Here is a 22,568-nt window from a genome sequence, read left to right as displayed (position 1 = left end):
TCATACTCGTTGATCCAAATTTGTAAATTTGGTGACATTTTAATCTTTTTGAATACGAGTTAGTCCAAAGTATCACCGGTCCAGAAAAATTCAGTTTTTCATAGTGCCGTAAATAACTTTTTAATGCTTTCGATGTTTCGTAGAGTGAGAAAACAAATCAATTGAAGAAAAGAAAGATCTAAACTTTCTTCTTCTTCTGCCTCTTCCCTTCATCTGCTTCAATTACAATGGATCATAAAAAATATGATCCAATCGCCAAAGATAGTGTAACCAAATATATTTCGTCTTCTTTTTCCTCACTTCACCAATTTCATTGGAGATTTCGCAATAATGAACTGTTAGATTGGGTTTTCGATATTTTGAAGGAGAAATTAGACGAAACATAGACGTAAAGAGATTGGGAAGAAGCATTAATTTTTTTTTTCTTCGTTCTCAAATCATACAATTGATTTTCATTCTTAATGCAATTTTGATTAAGAAAGTAACTCAAGATGATGATGATATTTATTATATTGCTACAGAAGCTTCCTTCTTTGTTAATTCCAGAGGTGAAACTTAGTTTACGCAATCTTGGACTCCTGCTTCTATTAAAATCAAGTAAGCTCAATTATCTTTGTTTAGTTGTCATTTTGGTTTAAGCTACTTTTTGTCATGAAAGAAATTTAGGATGAATGGATTGGAAAAGATTACCTTTAAATAGTTTCATAGAGAGAAATAGTCTTTATTAATTGAATTGAGACTGCAGATATGTCATGCTTAATTGGATTCTTATTTTATTGAATATGAATTTGATATTCAAAAGAAATGGTTAAGATGGTGTTTGCATTTCTCTAGGTTAATGCCAAACTGGGGTTGTATTGTGTTCCTTTTTTTCATATCAGTGGCAACGCCAATATATAAACGGAGGTCACTCGGTAATACTTGAGTAAACTTTATTAGGGAATATTTTAGTTTACATGAGGAAATTTTAAGGCATTGAGGAACGTGTTAGATAAGAGCATGAACCTATTTGATTTTATTACTAACCCACTTTTCCCTGTTTTAGAGACTCTTGGAATCTTGGCCATTCATTACTTGAGATAAATTTTTTTGATATTCTTTGTTGTATGATTGACTGATTTGATGATTATTACTTGCATTTTTGGTTCCTAGAGGAGGAAAGTAAACTTGTCTTAAAAATGGGATTGTTAGATGCAATTTTTTTTTTTGAAAATCTTATAGTGTTCTTGTCAAATTCACGTAAAAATGCTTTGTTCATAGACTGACTTCTCATATTTTAACGCAAGCAGTTTGAGTCCTAATGTTGATTTGACTTTTGAAGTTTATCTTACGTGTAGTTGGACAAGAATCGATTATTATTTTATTTATTTTTTAGTTTCATCTTAGGTGTGTTTATTTGTTACACTTTCATTTAATATCCTCTGTGTTTCTAAGGTGTGCATTTTTTGAGACTAATTCTATCTTTATATAGTTGATTTATTTCTGCACTAGTTATAATTTGCAGTGTTTGTTGTACCAGTTATACGAGGTGTATTTACTTGTACACCAGTTATGCGCAGTTTACTTATATGTTCATTGTTTTTTTTATACTGGCTATATGAGGTGTATTTTCTTATACACCAGTTATACGCAGTGTACATAAAAGTGCACTATATTTTCTACCCATTCTACTATATTAGGTTATTAGCATAGGATATGTGACAGAGTTTGTGTGGCTACTACATTATTACATCAATCTTTGTCCATGCTAGTACTTCCAGTGTCCACATTGTCCATTTTATCTTATGAATAATCCCTACTTGGATGTTTACTTAAAGATACCTTGTTAGTCCCTGTTGTTATTACCTTTTCTCCGGCAATGGCTTTAAGCCTTATGTGAGAAAACCTAGACATCAGCTGACTGTCTGTTACATTTCTACTTCAGGTACTCTCCAATGATGATTTCAAGTTTGGTACAACCCTGTAACTGGCAGATATGAGGATTTGATGGATGCTTGAATTATTATCCCTACTAAGGTAAAGATAGCGTACCGGTGTTTAGGGGGTTTGTCATGCCTGAATTTCGACAAATTGAAACCATATACCAGTTGGATTTTACCCGAACATGTTTTGTTTCTCATATCTAATTCTACCATCAGGTTGTGAGATGTTGTACGGCTAATAAAGGTATTATAAGTGAATTTTGGAATGTGATTTTAATGACATGAACAAAGGAGTCTAAGGGAATTAGGTGAGGACTGTTTTGAGGCAAAATGACCAAAGTTAGTGTTACCATATTTATATGATACTTTAAACACTTCCCTAACCGGTTTGTGCACATTTTGTTAGTGAATTGTTAATGTGCACATAGTTGTACACATATTGAATGCGTACATAATGTACACATGCAGATCGTTAATGTGCACATAGTTGTACACTTGTTGATCTTTAATGTGCACATAGTTGTATACCTACCATACACTGTTTATCGTTAGCGTGCACATATTTGTACACCTATTGATCGTTATAGGGGAAAAAAAGATAGTGATATGATTGTAGTTAAATTAAAGAACATGGTGATCAGCTGCATGAGTAAGAGGCTTCAACTTGCTACCTAAATTGCATCTTCTTAACGGGGCTTATCCGTAGGTGTGACATCGTTACTCGACTCTTTTAGTCAGGAATCATTTGTTTGATGGCTTCGTAGGACTGTGTCAAATGACGGTGATATCATTTTTTGAGTTGTTGGCTGGTGTTATATGTGTCAGAGGAACTATGTGAACCATGAAATTTTGTACTTGTAAATTTACATTGGTTTAAGTAGGAAATTAATTATTCTTGTGACATATATTCTTAAATTTACATTGGTCTCTTAGGCTCCTGACCTTATAATTTTTTGGAAGAAAAAGTATTATTTAAAATTTCGATGATCACGGATTTTATGTTGGTGTTATTAGTTTCTCTCTGCAGTGCCATCTTATTTTCGATAATAATCACTTGGTGGATTATTCATTTAGTGGATGGCTTTTCTCTCCAATTTATGCTCTTCTGTGAATTTATTCTCATTTTGGGTAGAGTTTGGGCTATTTTTCTTCTTTCAATTTTGCATTTTTCTCATGGAGTGGGTGCAATATGTCGCATGGGATATGATATATGGTAGAAGACCAATGCCAGTAGGAATAACAATGGTGTTGATGGGTCTGCCAGATGGCTGAGTTGTAAGTTGTCTTCAGTACTTGAAATAGTTTAAAGTTCTTACTGTCATTTATTTATTTATTGGTTTTTGTTCGCGGTGCAATTGACAACAGCCTTGTGTACAGACTCCTGCACCCCCACCGTCTCGGTGAGATGATAGAGGCAATGGCTTAGGTAGATCACAAGGAAAAAGAGGATATAATGGCGATGATGGGGTCGTAGCCACAGGTACCACCCTTATTTTGTCAATTGTACTTTTCTTAATGACACATATTAGGACTACTGTTTTGAGTTTCATATTTGATTGCATAAATGAATCAAGTTGTAAAATAGTGCTAGTTGAGATATCTTCAGTGCTCGTATATTCTTAATAATCTCATGAAGGAGTATGTAATTACTTATTCGTGCATCAACAATGTTTCAAATTTGTCTTCAACAGTGCTCATATCTTCTTAATAATATCAAATGCTGGAGTATATAATCACTAATGCATGCATCAAAATGTTTTGAGTTTATTTCTTTCTCATACATTGCTTTGCTTTATAGGACGGCGTAGTAACTAATCAGTAAGAAATAATGATTCTTTGGTTGGAGCTCTTGCTTTAACTTTATATGTGCTAATCATTTTGTCGGTGGTACTGACTTCAAAGCCATGGATTGATTCCTTAGCAATATTCTTAATGTAACATGATTGTACACATGTTGGTTTTTAATGTGTACATATTTGTACATATGTTGATTATTTAGGTATACATAGTTGTACAAATATTATTCATTTTGAAGTGTCAGAAATTAGACAAAGCACTAATGTGTACATAGTTGTATGCGCATGTTACGTTATTCAGGTGTAGATAGTTGTCCTCTTGTTGATTATTTAGATTTTTTTGATTTGTTTTAGGTGTGTACATAGTTGTACACCACTGTGCCATCTCAATCATATATGGTATGTTTTGTGGGTAGAGATGTTAGATTTCTGTAGGTGTGTATGTAATTGTACAACATTGTTCTCTCAAAAATATATTAAAAAAAAAAATCTTCATGAAACCCTAAATTATTGTTTTTCGATATCATGAGATGATTTTAATAGCAAGCTTGTTATGGGTTTAGGTACTTTTCGAGGGAGCTTAAGAAAGTGGAGAAGCCTATCACAAGGTCTACGGAGGTTAATGGTTCAAATCCACTTGAGTCTCCATGTCATGTTATGTTCATTTAATATGGATAGCGTTAGTGGTGTTGTCTTTGGATTCATTTTCTGGAATTTTGTAAATATGTACATGTTTGTGCAGTGTAAATAGAGATTTTTTAAAAATTAGAATTATATAGTCATATAGATACTCTTTTTGTAGCTCTCGGAAAGATTTTGGACAAACGGTTCAAAAAATAAATTATTTTTATATTATTTAAAGTTGCTGACATCATCATGAGTCATTTTGGACTAAAGTGTAAGTATTTGAACTAAATTCAAATCAGGAAAGTTATATGTGTATTTTCCGTATTTTCAATGACTTTTGGATTAAATTGTACCTAATTAACTCGGGATGGACTAATCTGTAACTTTTCACGCGTTTTTGGATTGAACTGTTTTTTTCCCACTTGACAAATTGGGCTGGGCTTTGTTGGTTACCGCAAGTGTATGTGCGTAGTTACGTTATTGCATTCACTAGATCTTATTAACAGCTTGAATGTTACAGAAAAAAATTACTGCATTAGAAGTGAATAAGAAAACCGATGGTCATAAATCCTTGACATTAAAGCTGCAATCGAAGAGTAGAACAGTTTCACCATGTCTCGAACTCTATATAAGTACTTCCAGCAATGCACAATAGTACAACAGTAACATATCAAGAAAGATAAACAGTAAGAATGAAGAGTTTCAACTTTGAAGAGATGTTGGCTAACAAGGTAAAACAGTTTCCATTCTGGTACTACTCATTGTCGCGTCAGCTGTTACAATGGGTACAGCTGAATCCCAACCTCTAGCACCAACCCAACTGGATACAGTTCAGATTCCCGGGCTGTTTCCACCACTACTACCAGGTCCATACAATCCAGAAATCGGGAAGTGTTGGTCAACTCTTGTTGATATCCAAGGTTGCCAAGCTGAGATCTTGAATTTCCTATTTACATTTCAGCTTCGTCTAGGTCCTGCATGTTGCAAAGCTATCATTGACCTCAGTGAAACTTGCTTGCCAGCTGTTTTCTCATCGGATTGGGGGTGGGGAAGAGGAATACTGTTCAACCCTGTTTACCCAAATGTAGTCAAGGGATATTGTGCGTCCATAACTGGAGGGAAAACATCACCACTTGCTCGCTCAACAAAATTGCACCTTAACTAGACATTCATTGACCATTGTTGTGGAGGATGCGTATAATAAATGCTTGGCACTTTTTAAATTAGATTTTTAATGTAGATGACTTTTGCCTGACGCGTCAATGAAAAATACTTTTCAAGGCTATATATAAGCCTCATCCTGCTCAGTTTCTTTTACAAACGAAACAAGAATTTATTACATGATGCGAATGAATGTTTCCTCGAACATGAGTTGAATAAATATAAAATGGATAACTAATCTTCAGCATTGCTAAGTATTTTTCACCTAGTCTATCTTAATGGAATATGCTTATCTTGGCTCATTCATCTTTGCACTTCTCAGGCGACAAGTTTCTACAATGCACAATATGTATACCCTTGGTACTGACTTGTCTGTAGTAGTTTATGACAACGACGCTTCATCATCAGAAGATGAACTATATGTAATCGAGCGGGAGAAAGAGCTGATCAGTTTCAATTTTCAACCCTTTATTATGTACTTGGATTGAGTTATGTCAATGCATATTATTGCCAACTTGTTAAATTTTTGCCAGCTTTTTTAATCAACAATTCTTTCCTTGGACATTTCAATAGAATAGATGGTAAGCCAACGTGTTTCTTGATTGGGACATCTGTTAATTTCTTACATTTCGGTACTAAAATACAAAGCATGCAAGTGGCAACGGCGTTTTTGAATGTTACTGGTAAAATACTTGCCCAACACAATGTTTGTTGACTTAATCACATATGTAAAAGATTTGCCATGCTGTTAAACATCCAACTCAAAATCAATTGGCCATGAATAGAGTGGTCCTTTCATATTATATTTTAAGTTAATTATGTAATTACTAACAATGTGGGACTATTGTCTTTCCACACGCCCCTCCACGTGTAAGGCACGTGCATCTACGTACGTCATTCGGTCACAGAGGCCAAAATCGAACCTTGCTCTGATACCATGTTAAAGTCTGCGGTCATCCAACTCAAAAAAGATTGGCCATGAATGGAGTGGCCCTTCCATATTATATTTTAAATAATTATGTAATTACTAGCAATGTGGGACTATTGTTTTTCCACATGTGCCGTACCGCATTGTGCCAGAAAATTAATCTAGTTGTGCTCTACTTCGTTTTTATCCATTCCGCGATACTGTGTTGTGCAATATGCTGAAAGGTCTGGCACAACACAATATACGAAGCTGTCATGTTATGCCAGGTTCATGTTCTGCTCAAATTTTATCGTGTTGTGTTATAAAGTTGCACACTTCACCCCCTAGCTCTTGCAGGCAAATCAAACTTTGAAATTTCTTCTTCTCCCTCGATTCCTCGTGCACTAAATGTCGCGTTTGATTATTCGTTTTTGATGTTAACTCAGCCGTTTTTACTTACTTTTAAGTTCTTACCAACTTTCTGCTGAAGCAAATCCCTGTAAATCACACTCCATGCCTCCTAACACTTCATATCAATACCCTTAGCGGCCTAGAATTCATAAACTCTCTTAGATATTCTCCTATCACAATTTGGAGCTTCACACATTGCATAATAATGGCATACTATGCACACACTTCTGTTGCACTCCTTTGTATCTTGGCTAACATTTTCATGATGTTTAACAGTAACATCATTTCTGTTCAAGCACAAACCCGAGTAGGATTTTACTCGAGTTCTTGTCCAAGAGCCGAAGCGATTATGCGATCAACAGTCGATACCCATTTTCAGTCAGATCCTACCATTGCTCCTGGTTTACTTGAATGCATTTTCATGATTGTTTTGTTAAAGGATGCGATGCATCTATCCTTATTAATGGAACTTCCACAGAAAAAAATGCTCCACCTAATCTTCTTTAGAGAGGTTATGAAGTTATTAATGATGCAAAAACACAGCTTGAAGCTGCTTGCCCTGGCGTCGTTTCTGTTGTTAACTAACAGATTAAAGTATGCATAACTTGTTATGCAGTCAATATAGGATCTGCATAAGATGTTATGCAGTTAACTAAACAGATTAAAGAAGAAACACAGTTTAACGTGGTTCGGCTATAGCCTACGTCCACGGGAGAAGAATGATTAGGATTTCTTATTATCAATGGAGGTTTTACAAGACGTGTATATATATATCCTATACATGCCACATATTCGTATAGATAACAACATATCTAGAGAATATTTTCTTGCAGTGTAAGCCAAACATAAATAGAGAAACCAAATATTCTCCTTTGTTCCAACACTCCCCCTCAAGTTGGTGCGAAGATATCAATGGATCCCAACTTGGATAGAATTCCATTGAATTGCTTGACAGGTAAACCCTTAGTAAAAACATCTTCCAGTTGTTGATGACTACGAACGAAGGGAGTGCATATTACTTTGGCCAATACCTTCTCTCTAACAAAATGACAACCCACTTCTATGTGCTTTGTACGCTCATGAAAGGTGGGATTTGATGCGATTTGTATCGCTGCTTGATTGTCACAGAACATCTTAGCTGGCTGAGGTGACAGAAAACCCAAATCTTTAAGTAATGCTCGCAGCCAAACAATCTCACATGTTGTTGAAGCCATGACTCTGTATTCTGCTTCAGCACTTGATCGAGAAACAATATTTTGTTTCTTGCTTCTCCATGTAACCAGATTACCACCAAAGAATATGCAATACCCTGTTGTTGATTTACGATCAACTGGACATCCAACATAATCAGCATCTGAATATGCTGTTATACAATAGCTAGAAATTGAATAGGCTTCATTCTTTGTCATCAAAACTCCTCTTCATGGTGATCCTTTCAAATACTGTAGAATCCTAGTTACTGCATTCAAATGTTTAACACGAGGTGTATGCATATAATGACTGACTAAGCTTACTGCATGTGCTATGTCAGGTCTGGTAACAGTGAGATAAATTAACTTGCCTACTAACCTTTGATAAGACCCAATGTCACTTAACACATCACCATCATTATCAAGTTTGTTGTCATTTTCTGTAGGAGTATCACAAGGCTTTACTCCCATTTTTCCTGTAGCTTTCAGCAGGTCCAACACATATTTTCTTTGATTCAGAAAAATACCCTTCTTTGGGTAAGCAACTTCTAATCCCAGGAAATACTTCAGTATTCCTAAATCCTTGATGTCAAATCTGGAGTGAAGCATTTCTTTAAGATTTCTAATTTCTTGTTGATTGTCTCCTGTAATCACAAGGTCATCAACATACACTAGAACTATAGTTGTACCAAGATTACTTCTTTTAACAAACAAGGAAGAATCGGCAGAGCTCCTTTTGAACTTATTCCGGATGAGTACTGAACTTAGCTTTGCATACCATGCACGTGGTGATTGCTTTAAACCATATATTGCCTTCTTAAGATTGCAAACCATATTGCTCTCTCCTTCTCGAGGGTGTCCAGGTGGTATACTCATATACACCTCTTCTTCTAGATCACCTTGTAAGAATGCATTCTTCACATCCATTTGAAACAATTTCCAATCTTTATTAACTGCAAGAGACATAAGAACACGAAACGTATTCATCTTTGCAACTGGTGCAAAGGTTTCTATGTAGTCTTCTCCATATCTCTGAGTAAAACCTCTTGCCACTAATCTTTCCTTATAACGCTCAACAGTTCTATCACTTCTGTATTTAATTTTGTACACCCATCTACATACAACAGTCTTCTTCCCGGGAGGCAACTTGACAATACTGTATGTATTATTTAGATCTAAGGCACGTAACTCATTCTCCATTGGTTCCCTCCATTTTGGATTAGACTTTGCTTCATTGTAGTTTTTAGGTTCTTGATGACTGGATATAGCACTTAGAAATGCAGAGTGTGAAGAACCTACATGATCATAAGTTAAATGTGCTTGTATAGGATACGCAGCGGAATGATATGTAAAGAAATCTTTGTATTTCTCTAGAGCCTTCTTCTCACGACTTGAGGTTCTGACAATTGGTACCACTGGTTGATGATCTTGTGGAACCATAACCTCAGTTTCTGGAACTTGATGCTGCACATCTTGTAGTCCTGTATTATCATCAGTAACACTAACATTATTGTCTGAAGCTTCTTCATGAACTGCTTCATTATGCACATCCAACACTGTATTAGGCACGTCCACCAACTCTACCCCATCACCATTATCTCTGTGGGAATCTGTTGCAGTAGGTATCTCATTAATAACTGGAAGTGGTGCCAAATCTGTATAACACTCCCCTGAGACCGACTGCCAGAATCACACTGAAAATAAGCCACTGTTTCATCAAACACAACATCACGAGAAATCTGGAGCTTTCTAGTGGGTGGATGATAACAAATATATCCTTTCTTTGTAGATGAGTAACCAAAGAACACACACTTAGTTGCCCGTGAATCCAGTTTATCACGATGCTTAGCTTGTAAATGTACATAACAAACACAACCGAAAACTCTGAGATGAGAAATTCCAGGCTGATGATGTTTTAAAACCTCTAATGGAGATTTGAACTCAAGCACATGACTAGGCAGACGATTGATCAAGTAAGTGGCCGTCAGAGAACCATGAGACCAGAATTCCTTTGGAACATGCATCTGAATCATAAGAGCACGTGTTGTTTCCAGAATATGACGAAGTTTCCTTTCAGCAACACCATTTTGGTGTGAAGTACCAACACAGCTAGTTTGATGGATAATACCATGACTACGCAAATAGCCTGGAAGAGGGCCTTTGACAAACTCAGTGCCATTATCTGATCTAAAAATTTTAACCTGTGCATCAAATTGGTTGCGTATCATACAATGAAAATCCGCAAATACATATGAAACTTTAGTTTTGGATTTGAGTAAATAGATCCATGTAGCACGTGACCAATCATCTATAAAGATAACAAAATATTTATACCCGTCATAAGCATCAATTGGAGCAGGACCCCATAAATCAGAATGAATTAATTCAAAAGGCATTGTAGCTCGAGTCACAGAGTTAGGAAATGGAAAACGAGATTGTTTAGAAAACTGGCAAACATCACAGACTTGAGACTGAACAGAAAATGTGGGAAAAATCCTAGACAAAACACGACTGGAAGGATGACCAAGTCTTTGATGATAAAGAAACTGCGGAGTTGATCTTTGAGTGAGACATGCCATGTCACTAGAGCGTAACAGGTACAATCCATGAGAAAAGATGCCTCTACCAATCGTCTTCTTCGTCTTTCGATCATGAAAGATGACCGAGGTAGGGGTAAATGTAACATCACAATTCAGAGAATTAGTGATTTGACCAACAGATAACAACTGAGTAGGAAACGAGGGAACAACAAGTGCATTAGATGGCGGACAATCTGGAAAAAAATGCACTTTCCCACTTCCCATCACAGGAGCAGTAGAGCCATTAGCAACAGACACATTTTTATGAGAGCTGCGAATAAATGCATGAACTGACGAAGGATCATTCGCCATATGATCTGTAGCTCCTGAATCAATAATCCAAATATGGCGGTTGGAAACAGGCGTAGTAAGAAAGGCTAGCAGGTTACCTGAAGTATGGTTGGCCTTGCGCTCATTCTTATTACCCAACTGGTGAAAGAAATCCTTCAACTGGTCGATAGTAAAGGATGAATTATCAGCTACAGCAGCTCGAGCAAGCTTATTTTTGTCAAAATTATCTTTAAGATGAGGATCAATATCCCAACAACGATCCTTGGTGTGACCAGTTTTATTACAATGATCACAATGAAAAACTTCTCTCTTACCCTTAGCACGAGAATTCTTGTCCTTATCAAATGGCATGGCTCTTTATCATCTCTGGAGCTCAGAAGAGCACTGGATTCAGCAGCATCCAGGTCTACAATGCTTTTAGAAACAGGATTCATAACTTTCTTACGTGTCTCTTCACGCTGCACAGTCGCACAGATACTAGACAAACTTGGCAATTCAGCACTCATGAGAATAGTGCTTCTAAGAGATTCATACTCTGATGTGAGGCTACTGAGCACATCAAAAATTTTATCCTCCTCAACCCTCTTCAAGAGAATTTTGGCATCAGTTGTATGAGGACGATATGTATCCAGTTCATCCCACTTTTTTTTTTAAATAACCAAAATGCTCAGTAAAACTTTTCGTACCTTGTGCAGCCTCAGCAATCTCACGTTTCAGCTCAAACACCCGAGCAGCATTATTCCGTAAGCCATACAGACTAGCAACAGACTTCCACAAATCCTTTGCAGATTCTGAAAACGAGAAAATTTCAGAAATATGGGGTTCCATCGACTGGAGCAGCCACGTGCGAACCAGTTGTTCATCAGCAATCCAATCTTCATACTTTGGATCTTTAGCATCTGGAAAAGTACTATTCTCACCAATATACCCAGATTTTCTTTTACCCCCAAGAGCAAGAGCAGCAGCCCTAGACCAGCTGACATAATTGACATCATTCAGCAAGACAGAGGTTAAACGCAAACTAGTATTATGATCTGATTGTGCCATAGTAAACACATAGAGAAACGAAACTTGATTACAGAGAAATGGCCAGGATCGTTAACGATCCCCTGATACCATGTCGTTAACTAACAGATTAAAGTATGCATAACTTGTTATGCAGTCAATGTAGGATCTGCATAAGATGTTATGCAGTTAACTAAACAGATTAAAGAAGAAACACAGTTTAACGTGGTTCGGCTATAGCCTACGTCCACGGGAGAAGAATGATTAGGGTTTCTTATTATCAATGGAGGTTTTACAAGACGTGTATATGTATATCCTATACATGCCACATATTCGTACAAATAGCAACATATCTAGAGAATATTTTCTTGCAGTGTAAGCCAAACATAAATAGAGAAACCAAATATTCTCCTTTGTTCCAACAGTTTCTTGTGCTGATATTCTTGCCATTGCTGCTGGCGACTCTGTTGTCGTGGTAACTATATTTCTCAGCCTCAGCCAAATGATATTCTTGCCATTTTTCTTTACCGATCATAAAAAATAATTAATTAACCCTTTTTCCTTATGCAGAGTGGAGGTGCAAGATGGTCGGTACCAACAGGTCGGCTAGACGGTCGGGTATCATTAGCATCGGATACTGCTGAGCTACCCGCTTTTACAGACTCTATTGTAGATCAAATACGGAAGTTCATCACCGATAAAGGACTTGATATTCAAGATCTCGTTACTTTAGTTGGTAAGAATAATGGCTATATGTAGTAAGCAACTGAGTATAATTTTCTGTAACGAAATGATCTTTTATAGTCGTTATGCATGTATAAGCTACTAATTCAGTAATATATTGTCGTTTTATTAGGTGCCCATACCATTGGGTCAGCATCTTGTTTTACCTTCCGATACAGATTATACGATTTCAATGGAACTGGAGCTGCCGATCCCACAATCAACCCAACATTTCTTACTACCTTGCGAAATCTTTGTCCTGCCAACGGCGATGGATCTGTACGTGTAGCAATGGATACTGGTAGCGAAACCAGATTTGACCAAAGTTATTACACAAACTTGAGGAACGGAAGAGGAGTTCTAGAATCTGATCAGAAGTTATGGAATGATACTACAACGCAGACTTTTGTTCGACGCTTTTCAGGTCCATTTAGAGGCTTGAGCGGATTGGTATTCAATGTGGAGTTCGGTCGGTCTATGGTGAAAATGAGTAATATTGAAGTGAAAACTGGTGCACAAGGCGAGATCCGAAGAATTTGTTCAGCCATTAATTAAGAGTCATTGGGTTTAACTTGGCTCCGTTTTGTGTTTATAAGAATTTGTTTCATGTCGTATAATAAGAGATATGCATTAACGCATACCAAAATTATTTGTCAAGTGTAACTAATAAAAATGTAATCGAATTGTCAAGTTCTATAAAAGTTTTTGTTAAATTATTATTAAGAGATATACTATTTCTGATCGAGAAAAATGCTACTACCCGAGGTAAATTCATTTGGAACGCTAGCTAGAGTTTCCACAATGATTAGTTTCGTTTTGTGGCAAGGCCTTCTCACTAAAGTGGCTATGTCAGGAAGGGAGATATAGAAAATGCAAGTCATGTTTTCATTCATGGCGGGAGTATAAAGTTTGGAAAAACAACTGAAATAGTTATTGCATTAATTAGATTTTACTACAGTGTAAATGAAAAATGGTTACAGTAAGAATTACTTAACAGGTGAAGAAAACCGATGTTCATAAATCCTCGACATTAATAGGTGTAAATGAAGAGTATAACAGTTTCACCATATCTTGAACACTATATAAGTACTTCCCAGTAGTGCACTATAGTATAACAATAGTAGCAAGAAAGATAAACAGTAAAAATGAAGAGTTTGAGCTTTCAAGAGATGTTGGCTAAGAAGGTAAAACAGTTTTCCATTCTGGTACTACTGATTGTCGCATCAGCTGTTACAATGGGCATAGCTGAATCCCAATCTCTAGCTCCCACCCAACTGGATACAGTTGGGATTCCTGGGTTGTTTCCACCAATATTGCCAGGTCCATACAATCCGGATATCGGAAAATGTTGGTCAACTCTTGTTAATATTGAAGGTTGCAAAGCTGAGATCTTGAATTTCCTATTTACATTTCAGCTCCGACTAGGTCCGGCATGTTGCAAAGCTATTATTGACCTCAGTGAGACTTGCTTGCCGGCCGTTTTCGCATGGGGAGGAGGAATACTCAACCCTACTTACCCAAATGTAGTCAAAGGCTATTGTGCGTCCATAACTGCAGGGGGGAAATCACCGCCAGCTCCTTTTGCTGCTCATATGTCTCCACCGCCACCACCACAGGTTCATCTAGGAGCACCTGGACCTGCGTCAGTTGAACCACCAACCACCTCTTTTGCAATTGCCGCAGCTGAATCCCAACCTCTTGCTCCCACCCAACTAGATACAGTTCAGATGCCTGGATTGTTTCCACCACTACCACCAGGTCCATATAATTCAGAAATCGGAAAGTGTTGGTCAACTCTTGTTGATATCCAAGGTTGCAATGCTGAGATCTTGAATTTCCTATTCACGTTTCAGCTCCGACTAGGTCCTGCATGTTGCAAAGCTATCATTGGCCTCACTGAAACTTGCTTTCCGGCTGTTTTCTCATCGGATTGGGGGTGGGGAAGAGGAATACCGTTCAACCCTGTTTACCCAAATGTAGTCAAGGGCTACTGTGCCTCCATAACGGGAGGGAAAACATCACCACCCGCTCTAAACCACGCTCCCTCAACAGAAGTGCACCATAACTAGACATCCATTCTTTTGGGGAATGCGTATAATAAATTCTTAGCACTTTAAAGTAGATGACTATTTCCAGACGCGTCAATGAAAAATACTTTTCAAGGCTATCTGTTTGAATCCTCATTCTGCTCAGTTTCTTTTACAAATGAATGAAAAGGTTATTACATGATGCGAATGAATGTCTCCACGAACATGAATTCAAAAATACAGAATGGATAACTTATCTTCAACTTTGCTAATAAGACAACATTTTTCACCTTGTTTGTTTGCATGAAATTTGCTAATCTTGGCTCATTTATCTTTGCAAGTGACGTATAATGCACAATATGTATGCCGTATTAAGGTACTGACTTGTCTTTAATAGTTTATGACAAGAACCATTAGGATGGGCAACTCTTGAATGTTGTTTCGATTCAAGAAGTTCCATTAGCAAATTAAGATGTTCAACATACAATATGTGGTCCATCTTCAAGATTACTAAAGTACGTACGTGCTATGGTTAATTATCGGTAGATGAACTATAGCAAAGAACTGATCAGTTTCAGTTTTCAACCCTTTCATTATTGAGTTATGTCTTACGGCACTTTAAGCAATGCATATTATTGCCAATTTGCTAAATTGTTGCCAGCTCTTTTGATCAACAATTTTCTTTCCGTAGACATTTCAATAGAATATACATGGTAAGCCAACGTGTTTGTGGACAGGGACATCTGTTAATTTATTTTTCTTAACAGTTAGATGTATCTTATCTTAACTTTATACAAAAAGCTTTTACATTGATTGCGATACTACTTGTGTTTCATTATCTCTAACTAAAACACAACTGATGCAAGTGGATTCATCAGTCAGGGAGCAGCAGCGTTTTGGAATGTCATCTATAAAATACTTGCTCGGTCAACTAAACATGCAAGTGGATACAATTTCAGGAAAGCTCTTTTCAATAAAAAAAACGAAAAAAGAAACAGTTTTCTTTCAATAAAAAAACAAGTTTATTATGGTGGCGACATGGTTTATTAGAGATACGCCGTTCTAATAGGATAAAAAGGGTCATTACATGATCATTCAAGGTGTCCCTTATAAAAAAAACTGGAAATGACAAATTAACTCTCAGTATTAATAACCTAGTTTAGTGATGATAATCAAGTTTAGTGTTAACGATTAATTTCACTTATATTAACTCAATATCAAAACAAAATCAGATTTATAGAGTTAAAAATAAAAAAAGAGTTCAGGGGAGAAGAAAAAGAAAAACTTTTGTGATATTTTTGAAACCCTAGATTTTGATTCACTCAACCAAATGAGTGATTCCAGTAACCCGGTATACTTCTAAATTAGTTCCCATTAGCTTTTTCTCGCTCAAAATTATCTAAAGTACGTAACAAAATCAAAACTTTTAAATTTTCAGAAGAACTTACGGTTGCAATTTTGCTCGTGACCAACCGTAACTCTTAGTTACGGTTCGTTAGTTATCGAATACCAACCGCAACTGGTTAAATTTGGGGAAGATCCAATCGTAAAACCAGTTACGGTTGGTAATTAAATTTGGACAACAACCATAACTAAATTACGGTTGGTAACTAATGAATCGAGACCAACCGTAACTACACTACGGTTGGTGTGTCAACTTAACTTTTGAACCGTAAATCATTATTTGATAAATTCTTAAGACACAGGATTATTTACAATTGGTATGGTTGTTTGAGTTACAAACCGTAACTCAATTACGGTTGATAAGTATGATGCAAATACAAACCGTAACTGAACATATTTCTCAAAACTAAGAACTTACAGTTGGTATTTGAGTTAAAACCAACCGTAACATCAACCCAATCTACAGTTACGGTTCGTATTTGAGTTATTACCAACCGTAACTCACATGCAACCAGAAATTTCAATTTCAATTTTAATACAAAATCCTAATTTTTGATACAAAACTAACTTAAATCCAACACAATAAACTAAACCCTAACTGGGTTTTTCCAAACATTTTCAAATCGCCGATTAATCGAAAACAATAAAATTTCAATTTTGATGGAGGTTACAGTTGATGGAGGAGAAAAGAAGATGAAGAAGAAGATGAAAACAAAACTGATTTGATTTTTTCTGATTTATTAGATTTAGAAAAACTGATTTGATTTTGGTTGCTTAAGGTGAAAAGGATAATCTAATCAATTTACATCCCCTTTAGGACATCCCCTAACCAACTAAAGGGACATTACTATCACACCGCCGCCCCTCTAATAAACCACATGCCGCCCCTATAATAAGCTTGATAAAAAAATAAAATGTACAAGACCATGCTGCCTTGTTGCATTGTGCTAGAAAATTAATTTTGCCTTGTGTGCTAGCTTCGTGTTTATCCATGCGGCCAGTGTGCTGATTCGTCTAGCCCAACGCAAAAGCACGATTCTAGCGTTGTGCCAGTTCCTGTACTTTGCGGTATATAAACGTGTAGGCCTGGCACACTTAATTTGGTTCACACATAGCAATCAAACTTTGAAGTTTCTTCTCCCTCGATTTCTCATGCATTTAATGTCAGCGTTTAATCATTCGTTTTTGGTTATTTCCTTGATGTCAACTCAGCCGTCGCAACTTACTTTTCAGTTCTTACCCACTTTCTGCTTTAATCAATCCCTCTGTAAATTGCACTCCGTGCCTCCTAACACTCCATATCAATACCGTTAGCGGCCAATCATTCACAAACTCTCTAACTCCCCAGCTATATCTTCTCCCTTCATCTGTTTATCTCAATCTTTGGAGATTCGCACATTACACAGTAATGGCACACACTTCTCTTGCATTCCTTTGTATCTTGGCTAACATTTTCATGATGTTGAACAGTAACATCATATCTGTTCAAGCACAAACCAGAGTGGGATTTTACTCGAGTTCTTGTCCTAGAGCTGAAGCGATTATTCGATCAACAGTCAATACCCATTTTCGATCAAATCCTACCATCGCTCCTGGTTTACTTAGAATGCATTTTCATGATTGCTTTGTTCGAGGATGTGATGCATCTATCCTTATTGATGGAACTTCCACAGAAAAAACTTCTATATCTAACAATCTAATTCCAGGTTGTGAAGTTATTGATGATGCAAAAACACAGATTGAAGCTGCTTGCCCTAACGTCGTTTCTTGTGCTGATATTCTTGCCATTGCTGCTCGTGACTCTGTTGTCGTGGTAACTAGATCATTTGATAATCCATTGTTATTAATTAAAATTGATAATTTTAAGATTTTAACTATTTTTTAATGTACAACTAAATACTGAACAATCCTAACTGATAATGCAGAGTGGAGGTGCAAGCTGGTCAGTGCCAACAGGTCGGCTAGACGGTCGGGTATCAATAGCATCAGAGACTGCTGAGCTGCCTCGCGCTACAGACTCTATCAAAGGCAAATACAAAAGTTTGATGATAAAGGACTTAATACTCAAGACCTTGTTACTTTAGTTGGTAAGGATATATATATATATATATATATATATATATAATTTTCTGTAGCGAAATGACATTTTCCCGAGTCGTTATGCGTTTATAAGCTACTGATCAGTGGTATATTGTGGTTTTATTAGGTGCCCATACAATTGGGACATCAGCTTGTCAGTTCTTTAGCAACAGATTATACAATTTCAATGGAGCTGAACTGCTGATCCCACAATCAACCCAACATTTCTTACTACCTTGCAAAATCTTTGCCCAGAAAATGGCGATGGATCTAGACGTGTAGCACTAGACACTGGCAGCGAAACAAGATTTGACCATAGTTATTACACAAACTTGAGGAACGGAAGAGGAGTTCTAGAATCTGATCAGAAGTTATGGAATGATGCTACCACACAAACTTTTGTTCGACGCTTTTCAGGTCCGTTTAAAGGCTTGAGCGGGTTGAGATTCAGTGTGGAGTTCGGCCGGTCTATGGTGAAAATGAGTAATATTGAAGTGAAAACTGGCACACAAGGCGAGATCCGAAGAATTTGTTCTGCCATTAATTAAAAGTCATTGAGTATATAACTTGGCCCCCTTTTATGTTTGTACGGGAACTGTGATAAATTGTATTGATTCGGTTAACTTTACAAAGAGAAAGGAAGGAGACACTTATAGTATCTAGTTACAGAAGAAAAGTAAAGTTCAGAAGAAAGAAACAAAAAAAGTTACAATGAGCTGTAAAGATACAACAATGAGCTGTTAAGATACACATGTCATAAATACATTGGTTGACTGTGTAGGATGATGAGCTGTATATGCTGACTGTGTAGGATGATGAGTTGTATATGCTGACTGTGTCTTGTAGTGACAGGCTGTAGATGATGACTGTCTCTTACATACCCCCTCAAACTGAGCACTATCAAAGTGCAACGATTTTCCTTGTAGTCTGAGAAACAAGGTCTTTGACAATCCTTTAGTGAATAAATCTGCAATGTTCTGGAGTGAAGGCACATACTTGACTGTCAAAAATCCAATCATGACTAGACTTCTAATGGAGTGATAGTCAATTTCAATATGCTTGGTTCTTGCATGATAGACATGATTTGCAGCTAAGCTCCCTGCACCAATATTATCACAAAATAAGGTACAAGGATATCTAATTGGAGCACCAAGTTCATCCAAAATGTAAGAGATCCATCTAACTTCTGAAGCTGCAACTGCCAGAGCCTTATACTCAGCTTCAGTAGAAGAATGAGACTGTGTAAGTTGCTTCTTTAAGGACCAAGCAACTAGATTTTGACCAAGAAAAACACAGTAACCGGAAGTAGATTTTCTTTTTTCAGGACAACCTGCCTAATCACTGTCAGTAAAGGATGTAATGACTGAACAATCACCTCTGCCAAGAGTGATACCAGTACCTAAAGAACCTTTAATGAATCTCAAAATTCTCTTGGCCAATTGTAAATGAATATCAGTAGGATGATGCATAAACTGTGCCACATAATTCACAGCATAACTAACATCTGGTCTAATAAGAGTGAGATACTGTAACCCTCCTACTAAGCTTCTATAATAAGTTGGATCCTCTAACAAAGTACCATCATACAAAGAAGCTCTTCTTCCTTGAGAAACAGGTGATTTGCAAGGTTTGCAGTCAATCATGTCAAATTTCTTTAATAACTCAAGAGAATACTTATTTTGAGTAAGAAGCAAAGAATGTATTGATTCATCTAACTTAGCTTCAATTCCCAAAAAGTAAGATAGATTACCTAAATCCTTCATAGCAAACTCCTTCTTGATACAAGAAATAAAAGTTGATAACTTAGCATCAGAATTCCCAACAAGTATAATATTATCAACATATACTAAGAGAATCATTTTGATGCCAGACTGACTGAAATAGAACATGGAGTGATCACAAGCTGACTGTTTGAAACCATAAGAGAGAAGAAAACCACTGAATTTATCGAACCATGCCCTAGGGGACTGTTTAAGACCATAAAGAGACTTCTTTAGATGACAAACATGAGAAGGAAATTGAGAAGAAACAAAACCAGGAGGTTGTTCCATATACACATCTTAAGTGAGGGTTCCATGTAAGAAGGCATTTGAGACATCAAGTTGCTTAATTGTCCATTTGTGTTGTAAAGCTAAACTGAGAACACATCTAATAGTGGTGGCCTTTACAACATGACTAAAAGTCTCTTCATAATCAATTCCATCTACCTGATGATAGCCTTTTCCTACTAGTCTGGCTTTGAACCTCTCCAAATACCATCAGGCTTTAGTTTTGTCTTATAGACCCCTTTACAGCCAAGTACATTCATGCCAGGAACATAAGGAACATATTCAAAAGTGTCATTTTCAAATAATGCAGTATGTTCATTAGTCATTGCTTGAACCCAGTTATGAAGTTTGGAATCTTGCTTAAAAGAAGTAGGTTCTTTCAGTGTATCCAAGATAGAAGTAGGTTCTTTCAGTGTATCTAAGATAATAGTAAAATCCTTAAGAACTGGATGTTTAGTGTGACTATGAGCAACAAAATCAGATGGTAATTGTTTGGATTTGTTAACACCAGATTTACACCTAGTATGGATTAGAGTAGGTGTTGAATCAGTACTTGATCAATGAGGTAAAGAGTCTGAAGATACCTGAGGAGAAGTATTGTGTCAGAAGCATCACTTGAAACTGGAATATGTAGTGCAGAAGTATCACTTGAATCTGAAGCAGTATGAGGCAATGAAGCAGCAAAAGGAATGTAAGCTGTAGAAGTATCAGATGTAGCTGAAGTACCAGTAGGAAGTGACACAGTCGAAGTAATGAGTTCTGCAGAAGTATTAGGATGAACTGAAGTAGCAGAATAGATATTACTGGCACCATATGGGAATACTGATTCATTGAACACAATATGAATAGTAGTATAAACTTTGTGAGTAGCTAGATCATAACATCTATAACCCTTGTGAAAGGGGCTATATCCTATAAACACACAAGGAGTAGATCTATGACTCAATTTGTCCTTTCTAGTATGAACAATATTTGGGAAGCATAAACACCCAAAAATCTTTAGGAAAGCATAGTCATGTAGTCTGTCAAACAAAACTGCATAAGGACATTTATAGTCTAATAACTTTGTTGGTGTTCTGTTGACAAGGTATGTGGTTGTTAAAAAGGCATCAAACCAAAATTTCTTAGGTAGAGAAGCTCTAAAAGATATTGTATTACCAGCCTCAGTAATCTGCATGTGCTTTCTTTCAGCAGCCCCATTCTGTTGATGAATATTTGGACAAGATATTCTCACAGAAATACCATTAGAATCCAGAAAATTTCTAAACTGTGCTTTAACTAGCTCATAAGCACCATCAGTTTGAAACTCCTTTATTTTGAAATCCAATAAATATTCCATTGAATGAATAGTTTGAAACAAGATAAACTATCAGATTTACACTTCATTGGAAAAATCCAATTGAATTTACTGTAGTCATCTACAAACAAGATGTAATATCTGTATCCTAAAGTAGACTGAATGGGAGCAGGTCCCCAAATGTCACAGTGGATAAGAGCCAAAGGCTTATTGGAAATAGAGCTAGAGATACAAAATGGTAAACATTTGCTTTTCCCAAGCTGACAAGAACTGCAAACATTCTCAAACACTTTACTGGAGAGCTTGATGGTTGATGAAGATTCAAGTTTCTTGATTATTTTTGCAGCTGGATGTCCTAGTCTTTGATGCCATATGTCAGGTGAAGCTAAAACTGAAGAAAGAGCTCTTGTAGTTACTGGCTGTAGAAGATGTTGGTGAGAAGACTTCATAGGATATAGATTGTGCTGCATCAAACCTCTAGCCAGCACTTGTTTATTGAGAATTGACTTTATTTCATATCCCCAAGGAAAGAATTCAAAAGAACATTTATTATCAGCGGTGAATTTAGCAGTGGAAAGCAGATTATGTTTTATATGTGGGACAAACAAAACATTATCCAACACAAAGGACTTAGAGCTAGTGGCAGGAGCTAATGTAGTTGTACCAGTAAGAGAGATTGGTAGAAGCTTACCATCACCAATCATAATTTGTTCATCACCAGTGAATTCCTCTGAATTATTGAGAATTGTAGAATCATTTTTCATGTGACTGGTTGCACCAGAATCAGGAATCCAAAAAGAACCAGTCTCATCAACTCCCCAATGACCAGTAGGAGTAAAATATTCACCAGAATTAGCAGGTGGTGAAGCATTTGTAGAAGCATGAGAAGTAGCAGCAGTCCAAGGATTGAACACTGGAGATGAAATCTCCATTCCAGCAAAGGCTTTTTGAACAGCTGAAGTAGAATTCTTCTTGGAAGCAGAATACCTAAATCTATATCTATTAGCAAAGTGTCCCATCTTATTGCAGATTTGACAAGAAATAGTTGAATAATCAACTCTCTGACCAGGATTAAATTCACCTCTTGGAAATGAGGAACCA

The 22,568-nt window shown here is 36.6% G+C and overlaps 2 protein-coding genes, 1 long non-coding RNA gene and 2 pseudogenes across 4 annotated transcripts; all 5 read left to right on the top strand.

Moving 5' to 3' along the window:
• Nucleotides 1-63: 63 nt before the first annotated feature.
• On the top strand, nucleotides 64-4,579 carry LOC113304877. Its single transcript, XR_003338464.1, has 4 exons — nucleotides 64-597; nucleotides 1,925-3,197; nucleotides 3,300-3,402; nucleotides 4,282-4,579. It is a non-coding gene; the product is annotated as an uncharacterized LOC113304877 (long non-coding RNA).
• A 547-nt stretch (nucleotides 4,580-5,126) lies between these two features.
• Nucleotides 5,127-5,510, top strand: LOC113305378 (egg cell-secreted protein 1.2-like). Its single transcript, XM_026554426.1, has one exon. It carries the CDS (start codon nucleotides 5,127-5,129, stop codon nucleotides 5,508-5,510), a length of 384 nt encoding a protein of 127 aa, XP_026410211.1.
• A 1,519-nt stretch (nucleotides 5,511-7,029) lies between these two features.
• Nucleotides 7,030-13,167, top strand: LOC113304341 (annotated as a pseudogene).
• Nucleotides 13,168-13,745: 578 nt separating this feature from the next.
• Nucleotides 13,746-14,831, top strand: LOC113304340. 2 transcript variants are annotated; one of them, XM_026553426.1, is made up of 2 exons: nucleotides 13,771-13,796; nucleotides 14,028-14,831. In XM_026553426.1, exons 1-2 carry the CDS (start codon nucleotides 13,782-13,784, stop codon nucleotides 14,679-14,681), a joined length of 669 nt encoding a protein of 222 aa, XP_026409211.1. In that variant the 5' UTR covers nucleotides 13,771-13,781; the 3' UTR covers nucleotides 14,682-14,831. The 2 variants fall into 2 exon arrangements, with proteins under 2 accessions (XP_026409210.1, XP_026409211.1); XM_026553425.1 differs by having other exon boundaries at nucleotides 13,746-14,831.
• Nucleotides 14,832-17,451: 2,620 nt separating this feature from the next.
• Nucleotides 17,452-18,670, top strand: LOC113305377 (annotated as a pseudogene).
• Nucleotides 18,671-22,568: the final 3,898 nt, after the last annotated feature.

The sequence above is a fragment of the Papaver somniferum genome, chromosome 8 (assembly GCF_003573695.1).
Source record: "Papaver somniferum cultivar HN1 chromosome 8, ASM357369v1, whole genome shotgun sequence".
NCBI classification, from domain to species: domain Eukaryota; kingdom Viridiplantae; phylum Streptophyta; class Magnoliopsida; order Ranunculales; family Papaveraceae; genus Papaver; species Papaver somniferum.
The sequence above is the reverse complement of the archived record's forward strand: the minus strand, read 5'-3'. Positions and strand labels throughout refer to the sequence as shown.